This window comes from Diabrotica virgifera, chromosome 6 (assembly GCF_917563875.1).
Source record: "Diabrotica virgifera virgifera chromosome 6, PGI_DIABVI_V3a".
Taxonomy (NCBI): domain Eukaryota; kingdom Metazoa; phylum Arthropoda; class Insecta; order Coleoptera; family Chrysomelidae; genus Diabrotica; species Diabrotica virgifera.
The window spans coordinates 43,467,364-43,482,910 of NC_065448.1; the positions used below are offsets into that span (position 1 = coordinate 43,467,364).

At 34.7% G+C, this 15,547-nt stretch overlaps 1 protein-coding gene across 2 annotated transcripts in view; it reads right to left on the bottom strand.

The window, feature by feature from the left end:
• Positions 1-15,547, bottom strand: part of LOC114324528 (protein furry) — a 274,530-nt gene that overhangs the window by 204,842 nt on the left and 54,141 nt on the right. For both annotated transcript variants that reach the window (XM_028272390.2, XM_028272389.2), the window contains exons 6-8: positions 13,609-13,954; positions 10,426-10,660; positions 7,050-7,650 (exon numbers count right to left, since the gene is read on the bottom strand). In XM_028272390.2, coding sequence (XP_028128191.2) covers positions 7,050-7,650; positions 10,426-10,660; positions 13,609-13,954 — 1,182 coding nt within the window. The remainder of the gene's footprint in view (positions 1-7,049; positions 7,651-10,425; positions 10,661-13,608; positions 13,955-15,547) is intronic.

Sequence of the window (15,547 nt, forward strand, 5' to 3'; positions counted from 1 at the left end):
GAAAAATCTTAAATCATCGCGTTAAAATTGTTATAAATTAAGTAATTATACTGTAGATATAGTTAGTTAGTGTTTGAACATTAATTTAGTAGTTAATTTAAAAGTTAAAACGGGATAATACGTTAGTAGTGAATTAGAAATACTAAGGACTTTTCTGTAAGTTTTGCCTTTATATAATCATAGTAGCAGTAGTATAGTAGAGTAGAGGCTGGCTTAGGAGATGGACACTAACTCTCCCGGCCCCCCTGACAAAGGGGGCGGGATCTATGCTTTGCTTTCATTGAACTCGCAAAATTTTTTAAATTCCATACACATGCTAGCCCCGAGACATAAAAATAACATTAATTTAATAGAAAAAGAACTCTGTGCTTTAAAAAATAAATTCCAAAACGATCAGATCATGTTAACAGAAGTTAATAACTTATCATCTAGGATTGAAAATATTAGTAGAAGAAAAGTTGAATACAAGGACACTGACTTCGGCCCATTCCTTATTATGATAGAGAGTGACAAGGGAAAAGCAGGAAATATCCATCCTATGGATATTGGGAAAGTATTTCATACAATGGGTACGACTGGAATTAAAGAAATTAGTAGAAAAGGCATGAATAGAATTGGAGTAATTTTTAACACCTCCAAACAGGCAAATATGGTACTAAATAGTACAGAAATCCTTGAGAAAGGATTTCTTGCTTATATACCTCAAAAAATGCTAACATCAAGGGGTATTATTAGAGATGTAAGTATAAATATTTCAATGGAAAACATAGTTAACGACAGTAAATTACAAAAAAACGTGAAAATTATATCGGCCAGAAGACTTAACAGAAGAGTTTTAGATAGCAGTGGGACCGTTACATACATTCCAACAGGAACTGTACAACTACTCTTTGACGTAAGAACTCCCCCTAAAGAAATAATCATATATTCAAACTTGGTAACAGTAGATCCATACATCCCTCCTGTACAGCAATGCTTCAAATGCCTAAGATTTGGGCACTCACAAAGACAGTGCAGGGGAAAAGCAAGATGCCCGAAATGTTCCGATGAACATACAGTACAAAGCTGCACAGTTTCTGTACCAAAATGCCTATACTGCGATCTTGATCACCTTGCCACAAATAAAATTTGCAAAGAATTCGAAAGACAGAAAAAGATAAATGAAGTAATGGTCTTCCAAGATCTCACCTTTTTTGAAGCTGCCAAGCTGTTTCCCCCAATTAAGGAAAAGCCAGAGAATTCGAGAATGTTTCAGAGGAGAAGTAGGGATTTTCCTTCTTTACTATCCAGCTCACCCAGAGCATTTACTCAAGCACTTCAAAAATCCCCATCCTCCACTCCCCATTTCCAGAGTCAAAGTCATGTGGTCCCAGTTAAAAGGAAAAATAAAGTAATTCTTAAAGACATTAGTTATGACAAAGAGGCGCATAAAGCTCTATTAAATGAGGATCTAAGCAGAAATTTACCTAGATTACCGATTTTAAACAAATTAAATGATTCACAAAAGTATACGGGATCACAAGGCCCAAGTTTTGCACTCTCATTAACAAGCAATCGTGTACATTCTCAGGATAGTGTATTTTCAAAAAACGTTGATTTAACCTCTGATAATAATATGGATTTTGCAGGTTTTGATGAGTCACATAATACATCTAATTTTAGTAAAAGTAGTGTTGACTGAATTTTCATTTATTTCTTACAGATAATATAATATATTATTTTTTATATTAAAAATAAAAAAAAATAATAATAGTAACAAATTATATATATAGTTATGATATTTAATATTTTGCATTGGAATATTAATGGTTTCTTTAACAATAAGCAAGATCTAATGGTGTTTCTTAACGAATACGATGTTAATATCATTCTTCTAAATGAAACACATCTGAAATTTTCACAGCACTTGCATATTCCCAATTTTTACTGCTATAGGGATGATAGGATTGATGGATGGGGTGGAATAGCTGTACTTATTCATCAGTCTCTGGCAGCTGATAGGATAGACATTTCACATATTCACTTGCCTGAAAAATGGCAGGCTATCATTATCAAATTTGAAAATTTTTTTATTATAGGATCGTATAAGACACCAGATGTTCGTTTTCGTAAGGAGATCTTTAGAGAATTGGTTCAAATGTGTGATAAACCGTTTTTCTTCATAGGTGACTTGAATTGCCAACATTCTTTATGGGGTTCATCATCTAACAATCCGAACGGTAATCGTCTTGCAGATCTTTTGGAGGAGGATAACTTGTGTTTTCTCAATACGGGTGAGGCGACAAGAATCTCACCGCCTGACTCAAACAGTGTCCCTGACGTAGCTATAGCATCTCCAGGTTTGGCTGTGGACTGCCTCTGGGAAGTTTTTCCAGAGATAGGAGCAAGTGATCACTTTCCTTTTGTAGTGTGTTACGGGCAGGATAGAAATAGTCCCCAAGGAAATGACCCTCTTCAAGATCGCAGTATCTTTAATGTGAAAAAAGCCAATTGGGAACAATTCAACCAATATATTGAGTCTAACGTTAACAACATCCCTAATGAGTCTTACACAGATTTTCAAAACCTAATATTAGACGCAGCAAACAGGTTCATCCCTAAGAAAAAGCGTGTTAGATTCCATAAACCACAATTACCTTGGTGGGATGAAGAGTGTTCAGTTTTAATTAAATCAAAGAGGGAGGCAGTCAAGAAGTTCAAACAGGTACCTTCTTTAGAAAACTTCATTAATTTTAAAAAAATTAGGGCACATTGTAAAAAAGAACTTAAATCCAAAAAGAAAAAATCATTTGTTGTGTTTTGTTCCACAATTTCACCTGATACTCCAATATCAGTAATGTGGAGAAAAGTGAGAAGTTTCCATAAGGCTTTCACTAAAGCCTCAGTTAGAACTCCTAGTAATTCATCGTTAGGGGAGGAAATGCTTTGTTCATTGACTCCACCTGTATTTGAGGACATTGCGTCTCACCCAGTGAAATCTAATACTATCGAGTGTGAACTCTTCACTTTAAACGAACTTTCATTGGTTTTGGTTGAACGAAAGGATACTGTGCCGGGCCAGGATGGTATAACATTTTCTATGTTGCAACATCTTCCAGAGTCAGCAATCAAGTTCCTGTTAAAATTTTTCAATTTATGTTTAAAGGAGGGAATGCATATTCCCACTCAATGGAAATCACAAACAGTGTGTTTAATTCCCAAACCCAATAAAAATATAAATTGTCTTTCGGGCTGGAGACCAATCGTTTTATCATCGTGTGTTAGTAAACTTTTAGAGAACATGATAAAAATAAGGTTAGATTGGTATGTAGAACATTTTATGATCCTATCGCCTTTCCAGACTGGCTTTCGTAAAGGTAGAGGGGTGTCTGAAAACATAATTCATCTGGTCAATGAAATCTCAATGAATATCTCAAAAAGGAAACCAGCAGCTGCTGTTATGTTAGACATTTCTTCTGCATATGATAAAGTGTCAATCATCCAATTATTGGACGCTTTGGGAGATCTCAATTTGCCATGGTTACTTATTGAATTGGTTAAACATTTATTGACTAATCGTTTGGTGTCTGTTCGTGATCCTATTTCCTTAAATCTGCTAGGACCAAGAACTACCAATGTGGGCCTTCCTCAGGGTTCCCCTTTGAGTCCAGTACTATTTAATATTGTCATCAATATAATTTCATTTTGTGTTCCAGAGGATGTTCTAATTACTCAGTATGCAGACGATGTTGCCCTCTATTGCTCCGGCAACAGCTGGGTGGATGTTGTGGAAAAATTGAATGGTACAGTAGAAAGTATTTCTAATAAACTTCATGATATGGGAATGTGTCTGTCATCTAGCAAGAGTCAAGCAATTTTTTTTGATAGAAATAGGAATAATATTCCGAATTTACTAATATCAGTGAATAACACACGTTTAGATTGGAAACAAGAAGTTTCTCATTTGGGAGTTATTCTAGATAGTTCCCTTTCTTGGAGAAGTCAAATTGAAAAGATGGCATTGAGGGCTTCCAGTGGAGTCAATATTATTCGTTGTTTGTGTCGAACTTGGTGGGGAGCACATCCTGCAACTTTACTCACTCTATATAAGGCATACATTAGATCACATCTTGACTATGGATCCATTTTTCTGGGAGGTTGTGCACGTTCTCTACTTGCAAAATTGGATAAGGTTCAGTATAGAGCTCTTAGAGTGGTGGGGGGATTTATGAGGTCTTCTCCAGTTCATATAATTTTGTCAGAGTGTGGAGAAACACCGTTAGATCTCAGAAGAATATGGCTAGCATCTAAATTCATTTTAAAAGTAGTAGCCTATGACAACCCAATATATGCCTCAATTGAGCAATTTCACAATGTCTTTCTGGGTTACTTTAGTTTTTGGAGAAGAAAATATTTCCCACCAATACTGGCTGCTTTCCAGAATACTTTACATGAAATTCATGAGGTAGCACATAGCTCCTTATTTCCTTGTCACTCCTTTCCACTTAATATTCAGATTTCTCCTATGGCTTATGAAACTGTCAATATGGGCAAAGAAGCAAATAACCAAACCAAGTTTATGGAATGGTACCTCAATAACTGGTCAGAATATAAACTTATTTTCACAGATGGATCCAAAGATAAACAAGGTAATGTAGGTATTGGGATATACCTTAACGAGAGAACACAGTTAACAGCAAGATTACCCTCCGCTAATTCAATTTGCTCAGCAGAAGTATTTGCCATTAAAAAAGCATTAGAGTTAATCCAACAGAATAATTTTACAAAGTGCCTCATCTGTAGTGATTCTAAGAGTGCTCTAGAAAAAATCACAAGATCAAGCTACAAGGCGGCAATAGACTCACAAACTCTCCAACTAAAACAAAAACTATGTGAATTTGATGAACAACATAGAGAAATTAAATTTGCATGGATTCCAAGTCACACTGGAATTATTGGGAATGATAGAGCTGACCATCTTGCGAATCTTGGAAGAAAGCTGCCCATTAGTGGAGAACCAAAGGCCTCCTTTAAAGATTTTCAAATGAAATATAAAGAAAACCTATGGATCGGTTGGGAAAATCGATTCCAACAAATAGGACAGGCAAAAGGAATTACTTATTGCTCACAAGTTACAGTACCATATAAAAAGGCATGGTTTACAAAATTTCCCAACCTGGGGAGAGGTATAATCACACAAATGTGTCGTATGAGAAGTGGACATTGTAGTGTTCCTGTACATTTATTTAGATTGAAGGTAGTGAATTCAAACCAGTGTTTATGTGGCAGTGTAGGAACTTTACAACATGTTTTATTGGAATGTACTAGGTTCCAAAGAGAGTCCCAGTTGCTTAGAAGGGAACTACAAGGTGATCCGACATTAACTGATGTGTTGTTTAAAAATTTAAACTCAAAGACATTAATCGCAGTGCAAAAGTTTTTAACATCAACAATGACTCGTGTGTAGCTTGCTTAAAAACTTTATGACTTTATGCTTGCTTGCAATGCATGTGCTTTGTGCTTAGTGCGGTTTTGCGTGGTAGTACTAGAACTAGACCATTAATAGTAGAACTTTAGTTATGGAACTTATAAACAATTACAAAGTTTTTTTTTATCTCTTAATATTTCAGATTCAGGAGCTATGAGCTTAAGCCCAGATGTACCTCAGGTACGGCTCTTGAATATTCAAGTCTATATTCACGGATCCTGGCCGGATAGCCCTGGCAGCTAAGGCCATTCAAATGAAGAGAAGAAGAAGAAGTCTCCTGGGCCTCGATTTTTGACCCTTCGCTTCGTTATCGAACGTATTCGTTTCGTATCTGTTTAGTATACGAAGCGAATACGTTCGATAACGAAGTGAAGGGTCAAAAATCGAGGCCCAGTGCGTCTACGTCTAGAGTCCGTCAAAATATAAATCCAGCTTTACTGTATTAAGATAAAATATATTTAAAATAAAAGCGATATTTTTAACCCAGACTCTTATTTTAGTTATTAAGAAGTTTATCCATTTTATTCAAAAAAGCTTCTTTGTATAATTTCTATTTTGATACTTTTGTAAAAATAAATTTTACTTTGATTAATTTGAATCAACCTATTTTGGGTCTGCCGTTGTTAATAAACGTCACTTTGACGTAAAATGTCCTTTAAACGAGGTAAAAATTCAAAAAATCGGCTACTAGATATGTAAAGGGGTGTAAACTATCCAATAGCCGCAGCTGTACCTAAACAATTCCAAATAACGAAAATATCAGATTATTCTACACACACACACGCGTTCAAGCCAACCCCTAGGAACATGTGTGTACCACCGCTAGTCAGTGGGACCTACATGTCCGAAGATCAAGCCGGTCTCGCCCCAGAAGATCAAGTCATTCCGGAGCGATACCTATCCGACCCCCAGGTTTTTTCTCCACCCCTCCCCACCGTGTGACATACGATGGGGATGCTTTGAACTGTTACGCCGGGTGATTGGGGTAATGAAACACCCTCCGTCCTGTCATGGTTGTGGTTAAGCCACCTAACCATAGGGGTCGCTACAGATTATCTTATTTGACAGAAGCAGATTCTGGAAATTATTGACTGACTAGATACATCCTAGATGTTGTTAATGTTATCTATTAACACCACCTTAAATTTATTCACATAAGCTATGCAGGAGATGTAAACATTAGTTGACAGCGATGTCATCATCAGCAACATAGAGATGGCTATTTCGTTCAGTGTTTGAATATTCTTGGATAACAGTTACTTATTAACCTAATTAATAGGATTATTTTTCACTACCTATCTATGTATTCAGTGATTACAATGATTTATATACTATACAATAAAAACTAATAACTAACTAGAAAAGAGAAAAAGTGATGAAGTGGTTTTAATAATATATTGTTACTATGGAACGAAGATAAAATTTGAACATCTTTAACTAAAATCTTTGTTTACAAGCCGCGCCTCTCTTATTGAAATTTAGTATAGGATATAAATTTTAATGTCGAAGAATAAGGTATTACATAGTTACATTTATATTTGACAAAAAGTATTTTTTTTACAAAAATTAAAAAAAAAGTTACCTGAATAGCTCAATTCTGGGCTTTCTTTCTCCAGTTATCATCTCATCAGGCTCTTTATTAACATTCTGCGTATTGGTCATCATCAAAGGTCGACCATATTGCGTATCCAGCGCCCTTAAAATATCAACAAAAACTCTTCTAACATGAGTAAAGTACGCATTCATTCCAATGCTTCTAGCCGTGTCCTCGGTCAGCATTTTATTTAAAAATGTTTTCCTTACTCGTAAGGTATTTCCACTGGGTAGCACTCCCACAGATCTCGGCATGGGTGGATCTCCTTCTTTTTGTTGTAGACTATCAGCAACGACCAAAAAGGCTCTCAAGCCTATGCTCATACGTTCGGGCGTTAAAATGACTTTAAATGGTCGAGCCACCGATAACAGGTCAAAGACAATTTCTCGCATGGCAAAATCCAGACGTTCTTGAGCTATGAACTGGATGATCTTCACGAAAATGTTTAGCGGGGTGTCTCTTGGTACAACACCTTTAGAGCCTTTTGGAAAAAGTGAGTTGACGATGCTCTGGAGGCGGGATTGTGTAGCTTGATTACTTTCACATTTTATTCTGATCATGTACACCCAGAGTAGACGGTACAGAGATTCTGAAATAATTTTATTATTGATTAAATTTTTCAGAGTTAATAATAATGGGAATTAAAATTGTAAAATTGAAATACTGCTAGGTTATGGCTTCTGTATTTATAAGATTCTGGCTTGCAACAGAAATGAAATATGATGTATGATCGGAAAAAATAAAGGCTAAAAAGATCGGCAACATTCGGAATGTCAAAACTTGTCAGAAAACTATATTAACTTAGGAAATATAGGAAAATATCATACACTAAACAAGTCTGATTTTAAATATGTGTGTATGGTATTTTTACCGTTGAAATGGTGAAAATTGGTGGTTGAAATGGTGAAAATCACAACCACCACCTGACGAAAACGCTCGAGTTCTACCAACTAATCGAGCAGGCTGGATTCAGAAAAAATTTTAGTATCATAGTCCACTTGCACACCGTAAGAACACTAATACACAGTGCAGTATAAGGCTCCAATTCATAAGCCGTTTGTGAATTTTCAAAAAGCATCCGACTCTATCGAATTATGGGTTGCGCTAGAATCTTTAGAAAACGCACGTATAGATTCAGATCTTTTTAGGTGTCGTGTTCAGACGTTGGTCGTCATCATGTTTATAATTTCCTGAAACCTCTCTCTCTATCAGCTGCTGCGCGAAATGATTGAGGCGGCCAGACGTAAAAGGGTTTAAGTGCAGTTTTGATAGTTCTGAGATAATTAGCTTCAAAGTTGTTTGAGTTTTATAAATTCTAGGAGTCATTAAACTAAAATATGTCTAGTGTACAATGTACTATAAAATGATAAAAATATAAGGGTATATATATTATTACTCTTACTATATCCTTCCTTTTTTTCAATTATTAAAAATATGTACTTGAATCGGTACATGGTGTGGATAAATGTTACTGGTAAAACGGTTCAAGTGCAGATGTTAACTACATATTACTATCATTTTTATTACAGCTGTTATCCACAGTGTAACTACAACTGGCACGTTGCATAATACTTAATTAGTCTTCAAAATTGGTCACAAATCTAGTATTTATTTACTTAAAAAATAATACTGTATTAACACAGGTTTACACATTACAGAATACTAAAAATAGTTTTGTGGTAAAATGGTTTAAGCGCACTTTTAAACCCGTTTATTACTATTTGTTTTTACAGAATACTAAAAATAATTTTGTGGTAAAATGGTTCAAGCGCACGGTTAAACCTGTTTACTACCAAAATAAACTGCAATTGTTTTCAGTGAACTAAATGTAATGTCGATAGATGGCGACTAAACTTAAACCGTTTTACCACAAAGTTCTAATACCATTTAAGTATGCGAATCTGTACTTAGAGTAAAATTTCAAAAAAGTACACTTAAACCCTTTTACTTCTAACTTCCTCGATTCTTCTACTGTGGCTAGTCTTCTACACAAACGTAATTGAAACATATATATGATAATGCAACCTGCAAATAAAGTTGGACGAAAGTACAAAAAAACAATCCCATAAAACTACAATGGGGGGTTAGACAAGGAGACACCATTTCTCCCAAACTATTCACCCGTACTAACTATCGAAGACATTCTTAAGAAAATAGGATGGAACAACATGGGTATAAGCAGTGACGGATCTTACTTAAACCGGTTGAGATTTGGTGATGCCATATTCTCTGTTTTTCTAAGTGTATTTTTATCATTCTTACTAATTCTTCACTAATTCCCATTTCACATAGTGCCTTGTATATTTCTTTCCGTTTCACTCTGTCAAAAGCTTGTTTAAAGTCGATGAAAATGCTGAAAATTTGATCTATTGTGCTGCGTGCTCTTCTGAATCCACATTGATATTCTCCTATGTCATCTATCTTTTACATATACTAAATAGAAGTATTGTATATGCAACATTTAGTAGCGCAATTCACCGTAACTTTGGCATACATTTTGTCGTCTTTCTTGTGAATTGGGCACAGTGTGGTTTCATTCCATTCTTTTGGTATGTGCTCTTATTCCCATATTTCTTACAGCAACTTTTCCAAATGCCTCATTAGTACTGGTCCTTCGTATTTGAACATTTCAGCTGTTACAATATCCTTTCCTTGGCTCTTATTTTTCTTTAGTTTCTCTATTATTTCTTTTGTTTCTTTTCCATTAGTCGGTCTTTCCTGTGTTCGTTCGTGATACGTATTTTCCTTCAGTTCTGCATCTTCTTCATAATCTGTTGTGGGTATTTCATTTAAAAGCTCTTCGAAGTGTTCTTTCCATCTGTTCAGTGTTTCCTCATCACTTACTGAATTCTTTCCATTTTTTCTTTTATATTGTACAGGTTTATTTGGTAAGTAACTCTTTTTCTCATTTTTACCCCTTGGTGTTTCTAATTTCTCTTAATGCTTTCTTCTATGCATTTCAACTAACCTTCATTGTATTCTCTTTTATTATTATTTTGGCTCGCGTTCCTGGTTAGTTGTATTTTCTCTCTATCTCTGAGATAAGTGAAGGATATAATGAGAGTTTTAGGTAGTTTTTGTTAGAATATAGAGGAACCATGCAGAGTAAACGAGGAAGGCCTTGCGGAAAGATGTGATCTGCAGTGCTTGCAGTTCCAAAGATGGAACATGGAACGTAAGTGTGGGTGAGGGAAGAGTGTAGATGATAATCTGTTAAGACCTATAGTGAAGACAGTAAAAGACATTTTAACCAGTTATAGTTGTAAATCAGTTTCTTATGTTATAAAAATCCTAATAACAGAAAAAAATAAAACTCTTAAAATGTAATAAACTTTATTTAATATTTATGTTTATGTATTCTTACCTAATGCAACTCGACACATCTTCGGATCTCTGTTTTTTAAATGCGATAGGCACATCGCCAAAAAACAATGCCAGTTTTGCAGAAAGAATGGTTTCTGACTAACGCATAATAAACAAGTTACCAGAGGAAATAAGGCCAAACGATGTTTAGACTTGGTACTGGCGTCTAACGTTTGAGAGTACAGCATTTCTACGAAGTTTTTTAGACATGGAACGTTAACTTCATTTTTAACTGCCTGAAAACAAAATTAACACTTAGGTACTATCGAGGGTGTTTCATCATGTGGGAAACGGAAATACTTGAATGATGAGTAGACGCCACTGAGGCGGTTCTACATATACCACTTATTTATTGCCCCACTGATATTTATAACCGAGTTGCAGGGTGTTTTATCGACTTTGCCCGTTTCTTTCTGGATCTATAACTTTAGAACCACCTTGTATATTTTTTTGATAGTTGGTACACATATTTGCACTCATATTTAGGACATATGTACACATATTTAGAACTCAAACCACCCAACTAGTAACCACAAGAAAAATCCAGGTCCGGCTTACCAAAAAAATATAAGTCATTGTGATCTTGAAACAGCACCCTTTATATTGAAATTTTCGAAATACGTTTGCATATTTGAAAAGAGCACAAAAAACTCTTTAATTTTTTGCGCAGAAAATTTAATGATAATAATTTTGAAATTAAGTCGAAACTTTTAAGAACTCTGAGAACTCTAACAAAAATTTCGATATACATAATTTCAAGTCATTACATTATTAGGCCAAATATGGATGTGAACCAATAATTTTAGTTTTTTGTGTTCTTTTCAAATATGCAAACGGATTTTGAATATAATAATAATATCGTATGACATTTTTGCCGGGGAGATCCTTTCGGATTGTTCCGGCACCAATTACATCTTTACTCTCTTTTAGTGCCGGCGCAAATTGAACCTAAGCGAGTCACAACCTGCGCCGGTGGGACGGGTGACATGTGCAGTTATTTTTCTAGCGTGCCGCATATTGAACACAAGCTAACCCGACCATCGGCTGTCGCCGTAACGAATAAAGACGGGCAAAATAAGTTCAAACGTGTAACGGTTGCTATTGATACCGGTTCTCAGTGGTATTGATACAAATACTGATTACAAAATACTGATGTATCTGATCCTTGTACTGAATTGAGTAGGCAACTAAAAAACGGTAGTTCCGTACATGTAACTAGTAACGTTTTAAAAATATCTTACGTGTCCCTAGTAGTCGTAGCGGTATGACTTTCGAAAACATCGAATTTGATCATAAGCGGGTGCATAAAAAGATATCTTACACTGAGTATTCTATTTCTACATACCTTTATAATAACAAGCATAAGTTAAACACTGCATTGATCGTGATTGCAAAAACGGTTCGCATGTTTTAAATAAGATTTTTGCTGATTATGTTTTTGATAAAATATTAAATCACACAAAAAATACAATTCCCAACCATCATTTAATTTTTAACGATAAACAAAAGTCTAATAAATATATGATGACAAGTTTAAAATTGAGCGACTTTGTCGATAACAGTGTCATTAATAAATATTTTTTACCATGAATAATTTTCCAATGATTGTGTGGATTTAGAAATACATACGAAACAATTTTTTGATCTGCATAAAGGAGATTATAATTATGACACATTATGGTACTCCTTATTTTTCAAATAATATGCTCTTGTAAACGCATAACTTTGATTTATTGGCTAAAGCCACACTAACTAGATACTTCACAAGAAATTAAAAATACTTAACATGTAAAAAATTCACTGTTTTAATCAGATATTATATTCCCTACTATTGCGCCTACTATATTATATAATAAAATACATATTAAAACAAATAAACGAAAACTTGTAGAGTAGTGCTGATTGATACAACAGAGCAATAAAATGTTATTCATTCAAGATAGTGTAAAATATATCGCCGCTTATTCATTTCAGATATTTCCATCTCGCAAAACAAAAACACGTAAAAATTAACATCTGGCGCTGAGTCACCCGTCCCAAGCCCAAGAAAACTGTACGTCGATGACAAACCTTCCTAAGCTCGACCTGCGAACGCATGAACTGATAGTAGGATGCGCAGAACGGTCTACGCAACTCGCCGGTGCCAGGTTGTGTCTGCTTAGGATCAATTTGCGCCGGTACTTACTCTCCGAGGCACGGTGAACAGCACGTATCATTTTTAGAAATGAAAATGGATTTTCTGTGCCGTGGCTCGAACTCGTGGGCTCTGGCTTATAAGGCCAGTATCATGCCGCTGCGCTACGGCTGTTCACACGGATTTTCAAAATTTCAATATACGGGGTGTTGTTTCAAGATCACAATGATTTTATATTTTTCTGGCAATCCCGACTTGGATTTTTCTTGTGGTTAGTAGTTGGGTGATTTGAGTTCTAAATAATACACAGGTGTACGAAATATCAAAAAAATATACAAAGGTGGAATACAAAAAATGGACAAAATCGATAGAACAGTCTGTAATTCGGTTATAAAAGGTGGTGCAATAAATGCAGTATATGTATCTAGAACCGCCTCAGTGGCTTCTATTCACCATTTAAGTATTTCCCTTTCCTAATGAAACACCCTGTATAATTGGTTGAGCAAACAAAGCGGTTAAAACATCACTATCGCGCAGTACATTCTCGTAAGCCACAATGAACCTCGTAGGTCGAGTGGAATAGGGTTAAGCGCCCATTGATATTGAACCTAACCTAACCTACATTCTCGTAGACAGGTAGATACTGTCAAAATTAGTAGTCCGACTCGGCTGAAGTCTAGTGTAATGTAATAAATTTTATTTATTAATGTTTTGTATTTTGAAAATGATTTACAAAGTAGAAATTAAAAGGTTAAAATAATCTAATTTTAAAATAAAATTGTGGCTTATATCCAATAAAAATAGTAAATAAATCAATTCGTTCAAATTTTATTGTCTTAGCACATTTTTCAAATGATCTAAAAAAGTTGGACAACCATGTTGAACTTCTCCTCTTGAGTTAAGTCTACATACTATTAAATTTTCGTCTAGATATTTCGGCGACCTATCGCTATGCCGTTTTAAAATACGTTTCTCTCACTTCCTCCCGTGTAAAGTGAATACCTACGTTAAATCCTTACCGATACTGTATACATATAGAAATTAACTTACCGCTGCAACTGGTACTAAAATTTCGACAAACAAACCAGCCAAAGCATGCTTAATATCCTTATCCTTTACTTCCAAGAAGTATTGGGCACATTCTTGCATAAATTGGAAAGAAGCTTCGAATTCTTCTATGGGTACCATTTTTACGCGAAAAAATTTCATACCCATTAATAGACTGATGATACTTTGCGTTGTATTTGGATTGGATTCTCTAGAACGCAATTCTTTCAATTCTGCCATAAAACGAGTTCGTACTGACAGAAAACGAGACTGTGCGAGAACTCCAATAACTTCAGCGTATAAGTCGGATATCATGTGGATGTTAGCGCTGTTTGGGCTGTTCTGGATTCTAAAAATGTTAAAATATTTTATACGTAGCTATTTATGATGGCTAATACATAGTTGAACACAGAAATTATATTGTGGAATATAAAGGTACTTTACTCTTGAACGAAATTCATATCTTTTGACATACCTAGTATAAAATTGATAAAATTTGATATTTGATGATTGCATCTTAATTTTTTATGAATGAAGAATATGCATATTTTTATGAAGGATAACTTTGTTTGTAAAATCTAATCTTATAAAATCATAATGCGACAAGTTACGCAGTCCCTCCGGTACAGGTTCGATATGTAAACATTGAATGACGTTTAATAAACCTCATATTATTTTCTTATATCGTCGCAAATATCATTTTTATATTTTTACTAAGTGGAACTTAGCTCCTTTTTACACAACCAGTTTAAGAAAAAATGTTACTTGGCACCAAAAAATTATGAGACTATCTCAACAACAATAAGTAATACACTTGACCCCTGTTTACAGAATAGGTAGAACCTTCGTACCTATCATTTTTGCACATAACCCCTCTTTTGGATAAAATGTCACTTGGCACTTTTTTGCAAATCTGCGACGATATCTTTTTTATAACAGCTCCAGAATGACTGAATCGAATTAACTAGTTTCGACTTTAAAACATTTGTAGAATTCCAAGGAAGCTTTAAAAGGTGAGAAAATGTGATGAAATTGTAAAGAAAATACTAAAAACATCAAGTCACATACACACAGTTATATTATACTCCTTTAGATTTAAGTTACTAAAACTGCAGTTAACTTCGGGTCCATTTACTTTTTTAAGTTTCCCGTGATATCTATGATTTTGGCACTTTATTTGATTAGTCCTGTCGCCAGGGGGGGTACAACGGCCTCGTTAATTCAGATGGACTTACTCAAGTTTTTTTTATGTATTTTGACCCGTAGAACACGAATTTTTTGGGTAACAGTTGATCCGGATGTCGATAAGATTGTTATAGACCAAGAACTTGAGGAATCAAATAACAGCGATTTTTGGCAAAACAAAACAATATTTTGTATTTTTTGGGCCATTTTAAGTAAAAAATATTTCTACAAGTTTTTTCGTAGGATGCACAGTTTTCGAGATAAACGCGGTTGAACTTTAAAAAAATCGAAAAATTGCAATTTCTGAACCCGAATAACTTTTGATTAAAAAATAAAATAGCAAGTCTGCTTACCGCATTTGAAAGTTTAAGTCAAATTATATCGGTTTTGATTATTTGCATTGGTAAAAATTTATTTTTTTATTGTTTAACAAAGCTATAAACACGTAGGGTTTCCCGTGCTTTTACATGCGTTTTACCGCATGTAACGTAGAAATAGTCTTGATTGCACTAGTACCTATTCTACCTACTCGTTCGATTTTAAATGAGAAATCATAGAAACATCACTCACGCACTAGTTGTTTGTAGCTTTGTTTAACAATAACACAATAAATTTTTAGCAATGCAAATAATCAAAACCGACATAATTTGACTTGAACTTTCAAAGGCGCTAAGCAGAATTGCTATTTTATTTTTTAATCAAAAGTTATTCGGGTTTAAAAATTGCAGTTTTTCGATTTTTTGAAAGTTCAACCGCG